Source organism: Rhea pennata, chromosome 4, assembly GCF_028389875.1.
Source record: "Rhea pennata isolate bPtePen1 chromosome 4, bPtePen1.pri, whole genome shotgun sequence".
NCBI classification, from domain to species: domain Eukaryota; kingdom Metazoa; phylum Chordata; class Aves; order Rheiformes; family Rheidae; genus Rhea; species Rhea pennata.
The window spans coordinates 28,852,046-28,868,943 of record NC_084666.1 but is presented as its reverse complement, the minus strand read 5'-3'; the positions used below and the strand labels follow the sequence as shown (position 1 = coordinate 28,868,943).

At 40.2% G+C, this 16,898-nt stretch overlaps 1 protein-coding gene across 1 annotated transcript in view; it reads left to right on the top strand.

Annotated features, from left to right (window-relative positions):
- SCFD2 (sec1 family domain containing 2) overlaps positions 1–16,898 on the top strand; it is a 215,584-nt gene that overhangs the window by 183,092 nt on the left and 15,594 nt on the right. The window contains exons 6-7 of the mRNA XM_062574522.1: positions 11,356–11,501; positions 15,405–15,539. Of these exons, the coding sequence (XP_062430506.1) occupies positions 11,356–11,501; positions 15,405–15,539 (281 nt within the window). The remainder of the gene's footprint in view (positions 1–11,355; positions 11,502–15,404; positions 15,540–16,898) is intronic.

The following is a 16,898-nucleotide window of genomic DNA, read 5'->3' as shown; positions in this document are numbered from 1 at the left end:
CAAACCTGTAAGATACTTCACTGAAATCTAGATTAAAAATCACCACAATAATTACTGTGACATGTCCACTTATGCTAGGTGTTACTTTTGGTTGCAGTCACTTTGCATGTTTTTTTTAAAATGAGTGATTTTTTTCTGGAGCATTACTAGAATAGTAGAACTTTTATTTCTTGTAGAGTCAGGGATGGTAAAATAAAATTGAAGCTGTTCTGGCTGCATTTCAGTTGGACTTGAGCACATGGTTAAGCACAGCTGAATGCTTTCTGAAGTCAGGGTTTCAGAAGTGAGCACTGTGTGCAGCTCTAATGATAGATTTTACTTCTGAGTTTGCAGTTAAGCTATAAGCTATGCCATAAAATAACAATGTCAGTTTAGAACATTTATTGTTTTGTATTTTTTCTTCTGTCATAATTATGTTGAACATGGCATTTATTCTTTCTTTCATTTCTCTTCCAGCTTAGTACTGTGGCACGAACAGAGTAGTGCATAATGTATATCAAAAATTGTGTCTCGTGTGATCGATTTTCGTGCATGAATTTCAAATATTATGAAAACTGGCAATCTGTGATACTTCTGTTTATCTAGTATCTCTATTTCCTACTACCATCAACTTTGTAAACTTGTTACGGTGTATTTTTATTTATTGTTAGCATCAAAACTGTCAAAACAGTGTAGGTAAACATAGAATTGGCATTTAGCTTTTAGCTTTTTCATGCTGTCTCTCCTAGAAAATGTTCTTTTAGTGTTTCAGCTAATATTTAATCCTTTTATAGTTTTATTTAAATTTTTGTGTGTAATCTTTGTCTTTTTATTTTTTAAGAGAAACAAGACAGTCATTCTGGGCGTAGTTATGAATTTAAAGCAAAAGGTGCTTAAGGGATGTACCATAATTCTGTTAATTTGAATGAGGGGAAAAAAATCAAAATTATAATTACTATCTATCATTAAGTAAAGCCCATTGAATGCAGCCTAAGTGCCTATTATCAGGCACTTAGTCAGTTCTTAGATGGCTTTTCACCTGTTGTGTAACGTATTCAGTGAAGAGGCCTTTTTGAAAGGATGATTATGCATACCATTAAAATATCATTATTTTTGTCTTCCTGTTTAAAATATTGTTTTATTTCAGGAGCTGATAAATAGATTAGAGTTGTTCATTTTAACTGTGATCTTACGTTTCTATACATTTATGTTATTGTATAAAGCTGCCTTCACCAATTTAAGAACAGAGTTTGAATTTGGCTCAGAATTGAAATTGGGAAAGAAAACATCTCTTAGATATTTCTCCATAACCATCATTCTTGCATCCATAAGTTAACGTGATTTCATGCATTTTTAAAAATTCCGGGTAGGATAGCTGTTTTCAAAAGGAAGTATTTTCAATCATTTCTGCAAGCCTGACTTAGCATTGTAAAAAAACTACAACCGATTTGACTATGAATGCAGAGAACATTGATCATATGCACTTTCACTGTCCAAGCTACAGAAGACAGAAAAAACAAACAAATAATGAAAGATGTATTTCACTTTTTAGTTTTTTCAAAGAGTGTGATTGCTTATAAGTGATGTAAATAAGAAAACATTTAAAAAATTAAGAATAGTTACAAATCTTGCCATGTCTTCTCAAAGTTCTCCCTTGAGGCAGACTGGTAGAGCATTGTCTTAGCTGGACTTTCGCACAAGCTTCCTCCCTCCTGTCCTGATTTCACAGTGCAAAGACAAAACAGGCCTGTGGCATGTTTCTCTTGTAGGGTGCTCAACACTGTTCTCTTCATGTAGGATTTTCTTACACAGGTAGAACAAAACGCTATAGTCTTCGTACTGCTGGAGCATAACGTAAGCGAAGGCTGACACAGCTCCGCACGGTCCCCCACATAACGGCCGCCTGCAGATGCGTACAGAAAGCAGCAGGAACAAGGCAGATCCCCTTTGCCTGGGGCGCCCTCCTGGCCATCTCTGGTTTAGCACTTCCTCCACCGCAGGCGGGTCTGAGATCACGTTGCTCTGTAGCCTGTGACGGACTATTCACTAGTCCTTGTCTGACACCTGAATCCGTGTGTATTTCTGGAGGGCCAGGCAGGTGCCAGTGGAAAACCTATGGGCCTGGGATAAGAGAGCCATCATCTGGACAGCCGGTATGGGAAGGGCAGGGATATCTGCTGTTAGATCTGGAGCAGATATATGGCAGAAAGCAGTGCAAGGTGCTGTCTGCGCTCCCAGCGTGCCAGCAGCTCTGAAGAACAGCCATACCATTTCACACCTGTGGTGTGTCCTCCTTTCTGGTACACACTGGCCAAAGAAGCTTTTGCTTACTGGTGGTACTTACTGCCTTACCCACTGCTGACTGGATACCAACCTCTTCCTCTTGCCCATGTGTAATTTGTCCTTCCTATATTGATGCTGCTTGGAATATTGGATGCTTGTCTTCCAGGGCAGCCAAGAGGCAAGCGTCAGGGCTGAGAGAACAACTTCGTAAGGTCACTAAAGGGCACTGACAGATTCATGTATAGGAAGAAAGCCCTTGATGAGAGCAAAAATATATTCTTGCCAAAGTCCACTTACCGATCACAAGACAAAAGGAGGGTAACTGAGAATAGCTTATAAAAGACTTGAGGATATTTGATTGTATAGGTTCTGGAGTGTTTTTTCCATAGAGCTTTACATTACTTTCTGTTATATGGGGTTTTGCTAAGTTCTTGCAAGAACATTATTGAGAAGCCTTATTAGAGTCACGGAGCGTTTACCATAACTTTATTAACATTCTAAAAATGTGTGGTTTTTTAATTAACATATGTACTACTTGAGGGAGTAACTGAATTGTTCCCTAGTGAATCTATTGCATTAATTTCCTTCAAAAAGCACATCTGAACATAACTTAAGTTCCTCCTGCAATTAATTTATGTAATTTATTCTAGTAAGCACTGTAGTTTTTCCCCATAATTGTTCATTGAATTGACAGATTTAATTTCATGTAACATGAGAGCCTCCAATAACTGAGTTTGCAGTACTTCATAAAAGTTGATATTACATGTTGTGCTATTGATTTTTGGCAAGAAGAAGGCAATAAAATATTCCTGTAAAATGGAGATGTCCAAGTGACAGATATTGAAGCCAACATTTAAAAAATGACTCTCCGAAGTTAGGTCTTAAATCCATATTTAATCAGGTAGGTAAGTGGCCAGATATTTACAAGTGCAGGATACCCATTGGCTTCAGTGCGTAAGATTCAGCAGACTCTTTAATCATGTGTATGGCTTTTAGCTCATGTGTGAGCGAAGGAAAAGGAATCACTCACACTTACACAATGTGCTTAAGGAGCCACATAGGCTTTACGTACCTTGCAAGCCAAAAAGCAATTCCAAGAATAGATTTCAAGACTTGAGGCCAACAAAGTTTCCAGCCACATTGCTGGCTCTTAGCCTAAGCTATACCTGGTGTTAAAATCTCTGTGGTGTGCTGAAGATGGACCAAATACAGACTAGCTGCTGTTGGCCAGACCTGTAACATGCTGGCTGTGTTTAAGAGCTCAGTGCCCCGCAACGGACCATGCAACCGTGACTGTGCTGTCGTCCTCCATAGCCCCAGAGATCACAGGATGTGTCCTTGTGTCATAAAAATGGATGTTCAGTGCATCCCAATTGGGAGTGGGGCAGGTCAGTGCTGAACTGCCGGATGTAAGTATGCAATTACTGGATGTTCAGCAGTGCTAGAATTTGGACACCTATTTAAAAGCTTAAGTGGAGATTCAGGATTCTAAGTTTAGCTACTCCAAAAAACATTTGTGACCTTTCTCTCAAATGGGAGATGTTTGTCATGATTAAAATAAACTACAAATTGCACCTTTGCCAGTCACAATACTAGCTTCAGTGGTTTCTTTGGCAGCGATTCAGCTGCTCCCCTCCTCCCATTGCAGAAACCACATCCATACTACCTTTCTCAGTGCTCAATACTGGTGACTGCCCAAGAGAGTTCTTGCACGCTGCTTTGTTTTTATTCTCCATGTGCCAATCAGATTGTAAATGGCATTTACAGAAATGCGGAGCTGACCTTTTCTGTTTTGTGGCTTTTGAAGTAATCCCTTTGATTTATTCTGAAGTTTCAGAATTCAGCTGGAGTCTTAGAATAACCCTGTACGCGAACCTCAGGTTTCAAGCAGGTTCAGAGCAACCGTTGCTGACAATCAAAGGAGAAAAACAGTATGTTTTGATTTTTAACATCATATACATTCTCCTTCCCTTTTCTAATATTTTTTCCTATATGCTGCTATTCTTTGCTTTCCTCATTCCCTGTTTGTGTTCCTCTCTGCTGGCATTTGCAATCTGTTATCCAGTTGTCTGTGGACTGGCAAAAGAACTGGTTAAGCCCAGGGCCAGGAAGTCCTGAGTTGCCGTTGTGGCTGTGACACTGACCTCTTTTGACTTTGAGCTTCCTTGCCTCTGGTGTGTAAATCACGTACCTCTTTCCAAGGAGAGCAGCGTGGAGAAAACTGAATTCTGCAATCCCAGATACAACAGCAGGCCAAGGCCTGATGGGGTCAAGGGATCATCATGGGAAGGTGAAAGAGGGTGAGAAAAGGGATTGATTTGGGACACCTCAGAGCCCTGGAGGTCAGCTCTGGTTGCTAGCAGGGAATGTGGCGGTTGTGGACTGGAGTTGTGGGGGGAGACGAGCTCCTTCTCTGCCTCTGCCCCTGGGCTGCCCTCTCCATTCCTCATGGAGGAGATGTGAAGGGTGCTGCTGGGACACTATCGCAGACATGGCCATGTCTCCTGTGGGTGCTCTCTTCTCAAGGGTCGTTGAACAGCCTCTCTCATTCCCCCAAATCAGAATTTAGTGAATTCCAATATTTTACATTCTGCTTGTATCACAATTGTATTATTACAATAAAACTATTGTAAGACCATAGTCTTACATTCTTGGCCTGTCCTGCCTTGTCCAGCAACATCTTGTTTGTTCTCTTTTTGACCAAATAGGGAGCCAGATTTAATATGAGTGAGATTTAAGAACGAAGATTGAAATGCATGACAGGTTCCATCAGGAAGAAAAATGACAAGAGATATTACACAAATGCTATCCCGGTTTTGGCTGTTACACTTTTTTTTCTCTTGCGAAAAATAACCATGATCTGTGTATCCATAGGTACTTTTGCCTGCTTTTTTCTTAGCAACCTTGCATGGAAAAATATATCAAAACTTTTATAAAACATATAGCTGTAGTATTACATATACATAATTTTCGATTTATATGCTAGAAAAAGAATGACCCCCCATTATTACACCATCATCTGAAGTATATAAATAGAAGATTTTCATTAGTTTAAAACCATAGTGCTGTGTTTAGTGTTCTGACCCTCAAGGCACCCTATATCTCTGTTCTTTCTCTCTTTCACTGACAAGCAATTAACTCTGCATATCTACAAAATAACTTGCATAATGGAATCCTGATGCTGGATTTTATCTTCTTCCAAGTACTGGTTTTGTGTTTCAGCCCATCCTTCAGTATGTTCTCCTAGAACAGCATAGCTACTTTGCCAGCTCAGTTCCATGGTTTGCAAGGTTTGTGTTGGTTTATTTTTGTAAATGGGCTATAGAGAGAGCCCAAGTTACTACCAGGAACAGCCTTACGGTATAAAGCAGAGTAAAGCTGTAAACTGTCCCTTTTCCTAAATACACAACTTTGTATCATAGCCTTTTTGTGACATATCTGAGAAGAAACAAAGACCTTCACAAAGTGCGTTAGAGAAAGAAAGAAGTTTTTTATAACACTTGAACCATATATCAAAAGAGGGAAAGCACAGCAAAATGTTTTCAGAAACATAGTTCTGAAGTTCTCATTTTTTGCATTCAAGCCAGGAAAAATCATGTTGCCCTATATAATTACAGATCTCAAGGGTTCACAGTGTGCATTTGACTGTGTCCATTTCCTAAAGTATATTCCTTCTAATTTCAGAAATCTGTAGAAAAACTTTACAATTTGATTTCTAGAGTCACCATAAATTGTAGAAAAGCAACTCCATTCTCCTTTTTCAGACTTCATGCGAAAATGGCTTCCTTCTGGTCCTAATATCTATGCTAATGTATAGCTTATGAAGGGATGTGCTATCTCTGATCAAAAAGTTCAAAAGTAGGTCAAAAAAAAGGGGCCAGTGGCCTCATCCTGTTAGTTGCTGAATGCAGGTCATGAAGGTTTGGCTGTCCTCAAATTCGGTTGGTGCAAGTGGATGAAAACAGAACAGAAGCAATATTGGTGAGATCAAACCTCTACTTACAGCAGAAGATGATTATTTTCGTCTTAGGATGTCCGTCAGGATCTTGGACATGTGGTTTAAAATCTTCAAGCCCGCATAGATTAATGGTGATTTTCTGTTCTCCACAACTGGGCTTTTTTAACACTGTCAGGAAAGCAGTATCCAAAAATTTCAATTTGGTAGATGCTCATTTAAATGCCTTTCCCCATATGTAATAGAGTTTGAGAATCAAAGGAGGTCATTCAGTGTGCACTCCTAATGACATTTAACTTTTAGTGAAAAATCAGAAACAGGAAAAGTTGTTTTAATTAACACATGAGCTGTGCAGCAGCTAATTTATTCCACCTCTTCATTCTTGCAGAAGGAACATATTTCTTAGTAACATTAAGCAGGCTGAGCAGAGGGATTCTGTTCTGCTCTCCATACGTGCACACAGCCCCATTCACTGCGAAGGTGCGAGCGGGAGGTGATTTGTCGGTGCGTACCACTTGCACAACACAGCCCCTCTTGTTCTCCAGTCCCGAGAGAAACTAGGGCAAAGCTGCTCCCCTCCTCAGCCCTGCTACAGTGTTACAGGTAGGGAGCAGCTTTGAAGGACCTGGTGTTTTCCTAACTCATTTCAGCAATAAGGGATTGAAAAGGAAACCTTTTTGTTTAAGATGCCTTTAAAAATGAAGAACTGGAATGAAGGACTGGATGCCAGATGGAAAAAGAGAGCTGTGACTTCCCCAGATGTGTTTTTTCTTGATCAGAAGTCCCAAGGAAGCCACTTTTCTAATGGGCCACGGAAATCACACCTCTTTTCCCTGCTGTGGAAACAAGTAGGATAGGTAGACAAAGGAAGGTGCAAGACAAATGTTGGAGGTTGCTGTTGTAGAGGCTCTGCAATTCGGCTCCTAAGCAATGTACCAGCTTTGGACAGACAAAGAATATGCACGTTTATTTTTGACCATTCCTTCTTCTCCAGTTCTTCATCCTACAGCACCAGCCAGCAGGCTGTTTTCCTGAAGAAGCACAGCGGGTTGGCCCAGGTGCCTTGGCACCTGACTCTGCTACTGTGGAGCCCCCCCCGACCCCATGACTGCTCCGTGCATACCTGCTGCAGTCCTGGCTATAAACATCTCTATTCACCTTGGACCACCATTTCCATGATGTTTCTCTGCCTTTTATTTTACTTGTATAGTGCTCTGCAATAATCCAACCATGCTGTTAAAAAATATATCCTGGAGTTTTCAATATCTGTAATTTTGCGTACAGTAGTAAAAGCTTGGTTGGGCCAACTGAGCTTTAGGGATGTTTTAATGGAGTCTGTGAGAATGTAGAGACAAAAAATGATAGTGTCAGAAGGTCATATTTGTACCATTTAGAATATCAGCAGGAAAGATGGTTTTCAGAACTCTGTGCCTGTGATTCATTTCAGTCTTATTAGAGCCACTTTTAGGATTGACTGTACTGCAGGCAAGGCCGGTTTGCCCTGGTTCAGATCTATATTCAGCTCTGCACTTACTCTGTGGACTTCTGTATATAGAAGGAAAGATCTACAGTGGAGAAGGTCAAATGGAGAAAAATATTTTTACTAAACATTTCTGAATCAACCTGATTCAACAAATATAGCAGATATTTGTGTCTGCAAGTTTTCGATTTAACTTCATAGGCACAAAAATTAGAATATAAAAAAATGGTTTGTAAACTTTTCTCATTTGCAAATTGAATAGGGGCCTGGTTTTGACATGGATTGACAGAGTAGGAATTTTGGGCTGAGAAGAAGGATTCTGATTATGTAATGGCACCTTACCTCTTTTTTAGAGTCAAAAGTGCATTTTAAATGTAAATGTTTTCCTCAGATTTTTAAACAGTGAGAATACATACCAATTCATGCTAAAGAAATTCTAAGGATTCCTAAAATGAGGCCTTTTTAAATGTTTTTGTTTAAAAATGAAGGGAGGTTAAAGCCAAGGACATTCGTTATACTTAATTTCCTGTGAAAATCAGACTCTTCTGGAGAAAAAATGACTTTTAAATCCATTATCTAATTTCAATCGTATCTGGTAGAGGAATAAAGGATCTCAAAGATATAAAATTTCTTTGGGACTCATTGAAGAGCATGAAGAAAGGCAGGAGAGACCTCCTTTTCTGGTCAGTGAGGAAGAGCGCACTGTGAGTTTTCAGTGTGGTAGACCACAGCGACTTCCCCAGAGGGAAGGACTTCACAGAAAGCCTCCAGTCGCAGGAGCAGCTTCAGCTGGTGCTCACCCAAGCCCTCCACCACGGGACACGAAGCTATCGGATAGCACCTCGGCAGCTCCAGACTTCTCAGGGCTGCTCGTTAAACCCTGAGGGTGACGAGCTGTGGACTGAGCTGTGGACGGTTGTTGAAGGCGAACAGCGAATTGCATGCCTCGCATTTTGGTTCAGGCTATTGCATTCACGGGTAAGTAATTGGATGAAATGATGCGGCCTGTTAGGCAGATCATGAGGATAAATGATTTCACAACCTCCTGCAGCCCATGAGTATGTTAGCACAGACTGTAAAGCAAAGCTCAGAAGCAGCATTTCCCTGGCAGTGCAGTTGCGTGGTGAGCAGAGTTGCAGAGGCTGCGCTTAGCCAAGGAGCTGCTCGAGAGCAGGTTGGCCACGTGGCGAAAGCAAAGCGGGATGTGCCCAGCCAGACAGGGCAAAGGATGCCCCGCAGTGTCCAGACACAGAACGAGATCGTGGCCACTGGGAACTGGCCGTTCGGTTCCCAGAGTGGGAAGTGGCAAGCCGGTCTGAAGCCTTTTGGTAAAAGGGGTCTTGTTAAAATAAGGAAAGAAAAGGGGGGGGGGGGAAGTGATGCCAGTAGGAGAATAAAAACGTATGTGCTTTAATGAGAAAAATAGCTGTAGGGCCAAAACAAAAGACTTCTAAATAGTCCAAAAATAAACAGTAAAAGAAAAAAAAAGTACCCAAACCGAAGCAAACTTGATGTAATTTTTACCTTGCCTGAACTTCTTCAACATAGGAGACACACATTCATTAGCAAAACTAAACATTCCCGATGTGCTTGGCCAAAAGCAATGACTTTGTCTGATAAAGGACTGAAGAAAGCACAAAGAAGATATAACTATTTGTGTTAGCTAGAAGTTGCTTATCTCTACTGTGGCTAGAAAAGGGAAAGCTTGTCTCTCAAAGAGAATAAAAATCTAGTAACACAATAATGAGATACAACTCTTCCATTTTATTTTTCATTTGCAAAGTGATTTATAAATCTTAACTATTAAAAATGGGCAGCCTCTGTATCAGGAGCTAACACTGACTTCCCTGTTTTCGCATTCTTATGTTTTCCCTTGGGTAGATTCAAAGCGTCTTGACAATCTAAGATCTTCTCTGAATATTTTGCCTGTGTTAGTGATAAACCATAATTTGTTAGCTGGGACTTTATTTATAGACCTCATCCATCTAGGAGGTTTTTGGTTTCACTTTTTTTCAGCTGTTGGACTCTATTTCCCTGTGCATGAACCAGCACAGGAGCACTCGCAGGAGCAATCTCACTAATTTCCAGAGCACTGCTAATGTAACTGCATTTATGGAGTGGGGGAATGAGCTGCTGGAGTGGGGGTTTTGAGTCCAGTACTTTTATCAACAACATTCAGGTTCCTCTGCCAAAATGAAAAGCTGGACTTTGGTTAGAGTATCAGTGCATGCACATCTTGCACATACTTAACAACAAATATACTTCTTCTAATTGTTCTGCATTGTTAAAAAAAAAAATTAATTTCAAGAGCCCTGTCTGAAAATATACGTGAGAGTGTCTGTGTTAGAATTAGAGCAGTCACTGAGGCCTGGATCATGCTCGCTGCGTTGCTTTGTGGGACATAGTTGCATAAACCCTCCATTCCTTGGTTTGATATCACTCTGCAGAAGTACAGTCATTTTCTTGTTCTGTTGCTCCAGCTCGGGATCTGACTGGTAGGCTTTTGACAAGTAGTATTCAGTCAAATGAAAGCCCAATGTCTAATCACAGTCTTACAGGAATAATTTCAGACCTTTAGAAAAGAACATGCATATATATGTGTAGGGGTGGGGGGCAGGTTTAGCTCAGTTGGTTAGAGCATGGTGCTGCTAATGCCAAGGTTGTGGGTTCAGTCCCTGTGCGGGCTATGCTGAGGGTTGGACTAGATGATCTCCAGAGGTCCCGTCCAACCTTACCATTCTGTGATTCTATGTGTATATATACACACATATATATACATGCACCAGTGTATAGTACTGCTATATAGCTACCCAGTAATTCTCCACTTGGACAATTCTCAAACATAGTAAATCAATTGCAAAAGTATTGTTTTTCCTCATCTGTGCAATGTAGGTCCTGTGCTGAGATGGATGGAGTCGCGGATAAGAATTGCTCTTTGCCAAAGCGCTGCCTGGCAAACTGAAGGGTTCATTTACATGTTTCTGTACATAGAGTTTGGGTTAAACCTCAAGGTCTCAGTGGAAGAGTCTCATCAAACCTTAGCAGAATCGCTTTGGGCAAATGCATTAAAAATAATTGTGCAACTTTGAGGGAGAACAAGTCTTTTGGTGATAATAATACAATTCTTGCCAATGTTTCAATATGATTTCCATAGCACTTAGCAGAGGCTCCTCCTGCTTTTCTTTTTGCCACAGTAGGAAATGCATTTGGAGAGGGCAGGCTGCCAGCCTGGGCCCAGGTGCAACACCTGAAGAGCACGTTGTGCTGCCATGGCTGTGTCACCTTGAGGGGACCAGCAAACGGAAAAGCTGCCTTCCAGGTGGGGCTCTCTCTTGAAGGCCTGCTAGCGCGTGAATTCGGCTGTTTGCTGTGGAGAGCAAAGCGCACTGTGCACCTCTGAAAGCGCTGTATGCTCAAAGTTACAAATGTCGCCAGGGTGCTTTTCGCTTTGTTTGCCATCTAGGACTTCTGGCTTCTTGTTTAGCTACTGAGACTTGTGCCATGGTGAAGACATGCTGTATAATAAGCAACTGAGTTTCTAGAATCTAACAGGATGGAACTAATTTAAAATTCCCTCGTAGGTATCTTTTTCCTGCTGCTTGTTATCAAAACACTTGAAAGTTTTTCGCTCACTCAGCTCTGTCTCTTGTTACCTTAGGCTGTGATTCATCTCTGAACCTGGCACCTCAGAAAGCCACAGATGCAGTGGACAATATCTTTGAGTCCCTCAGGGATATTGCGGGAGCTCGAATGCACATGAAACAGTTTAACTCCATCCATAATCCAGGCAGCAACACCCACCAGGCAAGTGGATCTTTTTATTTCCCCTTGTTTATGTTATTTCTTCAGGATGCTGTCAAAATCACCCCTCCACCAATAGGACTAATTTTGCTTATGTACCAATCCTAGATGTGTTCTGCCCGTGTGGAATGTATTTGACTATATATTTTATAATTGACCTAATCATCAGGAACTTCCTGAAGCTCTTAAGCCAAACACAGGCATATCCCTGTCAAAGTTAATAAAGAGTTTGTCTGATGAACAAATCTGAGATTTGCTCTGCAGCACTGTGATATGATATAAATGTCTGTGAAAGGCAGGACTAGGTCAAGATGGTACGGGACTAAGATCCCTTATGACATATGGAAGCATCACACCTGCATCCAGACAGCAGCTGTATTTCTCTGTATTTTCTCTCTCTTTTCCATAACTATGAGAAGCCATCCCATTTCTAAACCAGAAAAATGCAGCTTTTGTTTAGGAAGATGAACCATTATATTTGTGCATGTCATCAGAACTGAATTTACTGTGTTTTTCTCTCTTTTCCCTCTCCCTGCAAGTATTTAACTTTTTCAGTTAAGAATAGTTTTCCAACAGAAAGCAAATACTGTGATTTAGAGAGAGACTGTAAAACTTGATTTCAGCCTTGAGCCAGAAAAACAATCCTTCCAAACTCTTAAGTATGCTATAGACCAGTAAAAGCATATAGGTCAAATTAAGCAACGCTTGTAACAACACGAGTGTTGCAAATAGCACTGGAAAGCTAAGGTGAGGAAAGCCTGTTATGGAAGTCTCTTGGCACTTATGACCAGTCTGATATCTAAAATGGGGAAAATTGTAAAACATTTAATACAGTTCAGTGTAGGGGCAGTCATATGATAAGAAAATACTCTCTAAAAGTTTCCTGGAAATGTAATTAGCATCATTGTGTTTTCTGGATGTAACTTGGGATGTTTGCTTAGGGCGAAGTGCTGGAATGCGGCAAGGGATATATTAACACCTTGCAGCCCCCTAATCTGACTATATGATGGGTTTAATTATCTTGAATATGACCAACAGCTAAGGGCTGTTCAGGAGTTTTAGAGGAGCTGGAGAAAGCAGGCAGCATATTTGTTTCCTGCCATACAGCAGGAATGTCTCTCTGCTTTGACTGGCAGAAGTTAACGCGTGGGCGTTGCGTTGCGTGTACTAAGTTAGCTCGTTTGAAGAAGCGCTGCCCGTCCCATGCGCATGCAGACCCCTGCCCTGCCCGGCGAACAGGCTCATCCTGGAGATGCTTTTCCACTCTGTTAGGAGCTGGGAAGCCTTCATTTCTTGTTAACAGAAAAGATGATTTCTCTACTTAAACAAGTGGACCGAATTGAATGGCCTCTTAGAAGGACTTTTTGTAGCATTGACGTTTATATGTCTTATGTAAAAAGAGCTAATGAATTTTTCCATCAGGTTGTCAAATCAGTTACTGTGGTGACCATGCAAGAGGAGAGTATTTGTTTTGTCTGATACTGTAACTAGTGTTCTTTTCCTTTCATTTTCACCTTAAGTGTATTCACCTTTTTCTTTCTTCCCTTTCCTTCCTTCCTTCCTTCCTTTTTGAATAATCTGTGATAGCTCATGTCAGAGGTATGTCCCATATCTTTGTAGGACATAGCTTTTTAACAACTGTTTTAAATGGAATTTGTGCCCTGCCAAAATTTAGATTTGATAATAGTTTTATTGTGTGATTTAGAAATCAGTGTAGCTGTTGGAAGTTGTATTTTTTACTTCCTGACAATTTAATAGATGAATTTCAAGTCATAAAAGATTTTGAAAGTTTTTGAAAATATCATAGCCAAAAAGGACAGGTGATTTTCATATCTGTCTTATAGTATCTATTTAGCCAGATTGGATCATTTTGAAGGGGATTGAGTTTTAGTGCATGGAAATTCAGACAGGCAAAATCATAGCACATTTTTAACATCTTGCCTTTAGACTGAGTAGTTATGACTAAAGTCGGATAATATTTATCCTTTAATTTCATTAAGTGAGGCTCTCTGTTAAGCTATGGTTTTGATCTGTGCTCCAAATATTATGTTTGTGACATCTTTCTGATCCTCTTCTGCAGTACTATGAAGATATTAAACAGATTTTTGTACGTAGGACTTCATGCTTGTATGTACGATTCCAAGTAACTGTTTATTGTGTGACTAGATTTGACACAAATCTTGGCATGTTCTACTGAAATATATTGCAGCTATTGTCTATTGTAATTTGCTTTGTTGGCTCAATTAAAAATTATGCACCTGTGTTGTGAGAAGGACTAGAAGAATTGTGTAACTCTTCATTTGCAGAATTGGGTTCAAAATGTAAGTTTTGTTTCTCACTGTTTGATGAAAAACATCTCTTAATTACTGAGAGTACATTAGAAAATTTTAGTTCCAAATTATAGAACTGAGTAGCTTGCCTTTTTTTTCCATCCATATTTATGTTTATCGTGCATGATGGCTCTTGTGGATCCCCTCTCTGCAAGCTGAATGACATAACACTTGATTTTCTTAAGAAACCTAGGGATGGTGTGTACCAGGACTAGTCCCAAAGGAAAAAAAAAAAAAAAAAAAAAGTGTACTAATTTGAAAGTTGCAAATTTTCTAAGACTGTTGCACTTCTTGAAACTGTGTGGCTCCACAGCAGTTTTGACGAAGTTGTGAAAGCAGCAAAATGGAACCCTATCCACAAAAGTAAGCAAGGTGAACTTTTCATTGAAGAGGATCTTTCCATGATTCCATAAAATTTTCATCTTAGAAACATTTTAAGAGTGGCAGAATAGTTCAGACCATTCATAAAGGGATATGAAAATTTCTGAACTACTAAATCAGCACAGGTTTGTGGGCACTGGAAGAGATCACGTGTAAGTGCTCAGTGCACTCTGAAAAGAATTGGGAGACCCAGTTTGCTTACTGGATAGATGTCTGTGTCACTTGGAAAACCCCACTTTCAAATATGCTGCTCCATGTAAGAAGGATGTTTAACCTCCAGTTTTTCTAGATATGTCTGGAGTGATATGGGGATGGTACTAGTATTTGAGTTGTCATCACTCATTAGTTGTGAATGCTATTTTGCTTGAATCAGATGACCTAATAAAAATACTTCTCTCCCTACACGTCTCTTCTCTTTTAATTTTGGTGTGAACACCTTGTTTTACTCTCTTTCTTTTCTGCCCTACTTTCTTTTTTTACCTTAATGGTCTTTTGTCTGAATTTAGACACCCCCTCCCCTCCTAAAAAAATACTGATATTGGTGAGATTTTTTTTCCCCCACAAGGTTTTCCACAGGAGCAAGTATTTTTTTGCATGCCCTGACCATGGAAATTGAAGGAGTCAAAAGGCTTTTTAGTTCCACTCTTCCATGAGGGAGAAACAGGCAGGTTGGCCACAGTCCTGCTAATATCCAGGCTTCAGTCACGACATGATACCTATCATATCATGACAGATGTTGGTGGGAAGACAGGAGTAGAGCAGTAAGCAAACCTCCTAAATATCCCTTCTTAGGTCTTTTATAAAGATGTTCCAAAGAGGATGAGATCCTTTGGTTGTGTGCAATGGGCAACAGAGCATCATCCCTGTGGTTATCCTTTTCCATTCTACCCAAAAAAAGACTGGAAAGAAATTAGTAGCCCCACTTCCTTCCTTGCCTCCATTTACTCATAGGATACTCATGGGGCAGAGTAAATCTGTGGCTGTCTTCCTGTCTTTCCAGTCTGATACTGAGTCTGTGCACATCTGTCAAAGTCACAGAAACCACCGCTGCTTCAATCATTTCTCTGAAGTCTTTGAGGAGTTTTCTTTCTAGAATAAATATTTTCATTTCCTTTAATGGAAATAAAACATCTATAAAAGCAGTTGTACTGGGTCTTGGCAGCTTTACTCACAGTGTGCTATTCTTTTTGTCCAGGCTTCTTACAAACCGCTGCTGAAACAGGTAGTGGAAGAGATCTGTAATTCTGATCGACCTGATCCTGTTGATATTGAGCATGTGTCGTCAGGCCTCACTGATCTCCTTAAAACTGGATTCAGCATGTTCATGAAGGTAAACCAGGCTTCCCGAGCTCATCTGTAGGATTTTCCAAAGATCATAGCATAATCATGCAGTAATTGATTTTATGTATTTGAACTGATATTGTTCAGAAGAACCTAAGGGGCAGTTAGGAGAGTTAAATTCTTATGGGAACTAGAAATAGCTTGAAGCACCACATTGCAGGCACAGAACAAATGGGCAGCACCTGCTGAAACAAAACAAGAGGAATGGAGCAGACCAGACACCTAGATAAGGGTAAGGCTGGACACCTAAATAAGAATGATGTGTTTGGGAGGAGTTAATGTGGCTTTGATAAAGGAAAGTCCTACCTCATCTAGATATTGGAGCTCTTGAGACAACAAGTCAGTTGATAGGCAAATGCAGGTTCTTATAACCTACCTGCATTTTCAAAAGGCATTCCACAAAACCTCTCATCAAAGAATTTTAAGGACAATAAGCAACCTTAAGACAGGAGAAAAATAGGAATAAATAGTCAGTTTTCATAGTGTAGGCAGATTATCAGAGAAATTCCATATTCGGTGCCTTTTCTATAGCTCAGTAAGGTTAAACTTGCAGTGGGAAGGAAGGAAGGCTTATTAGTCAGAAGTTGCTGTGTGAATACTCTTAGCATGTTTTAAGGCAATCTTTTCTGAAATGGCTTGCTCCACTTAATAATTGCACTATGCTTAGTGTTCACTAAGTGTCTACACAGACACTAAGTGTGAAGTAATTATCATGCTATAAATTTAGCTCTATCCTTCTGTGCATCGTGAGTTCTCCATTGAAGACAAATTCAAATTTATTTCACACTGCATCAAAATTGTGGTTGTGAGTATAGTATAAATACTCATATAATATGGAAGAGTGTAGAAAGATCAGATCGAAGGATATGATTTTTTGCCTCTACTCAGCACTGGGGAGGCTGCACCTGGACTTCGCATCCAATTTTTTTCCCCACTACAGAATAGATATCAACAAACTAGGTGAGAGTGACAAACACAAGTTGCAGCACAGGAAATCCCAGTTGGATATAAGAAAACAAAATGCCACCATGAGAGTGGTTATGTCCAGAAAGGCTGTGGAATCTCTGTCTTTTGAGATATTCAAACCTGACTCTACAGAGCCCTGAGCAACCTGATCTAATTTTGAAGTTGGCCTGCTTTGAGCAGGGGTGTAGACTAGATGAACTCCAAAGGTTTGTTCCGTCCAACCTGAATTATTCTGTGATTCTATGATAGCTGGAAGGACAAAACATTCTTTCTATTGTGTGTGAATGCCTGCTGGGCCTGTTATACATTTCAAGACAAATGACAAAATTAATTTTGACTGCTGTGTTGGTACTATCCTAGAACCCATTGTCAATCTGTAACA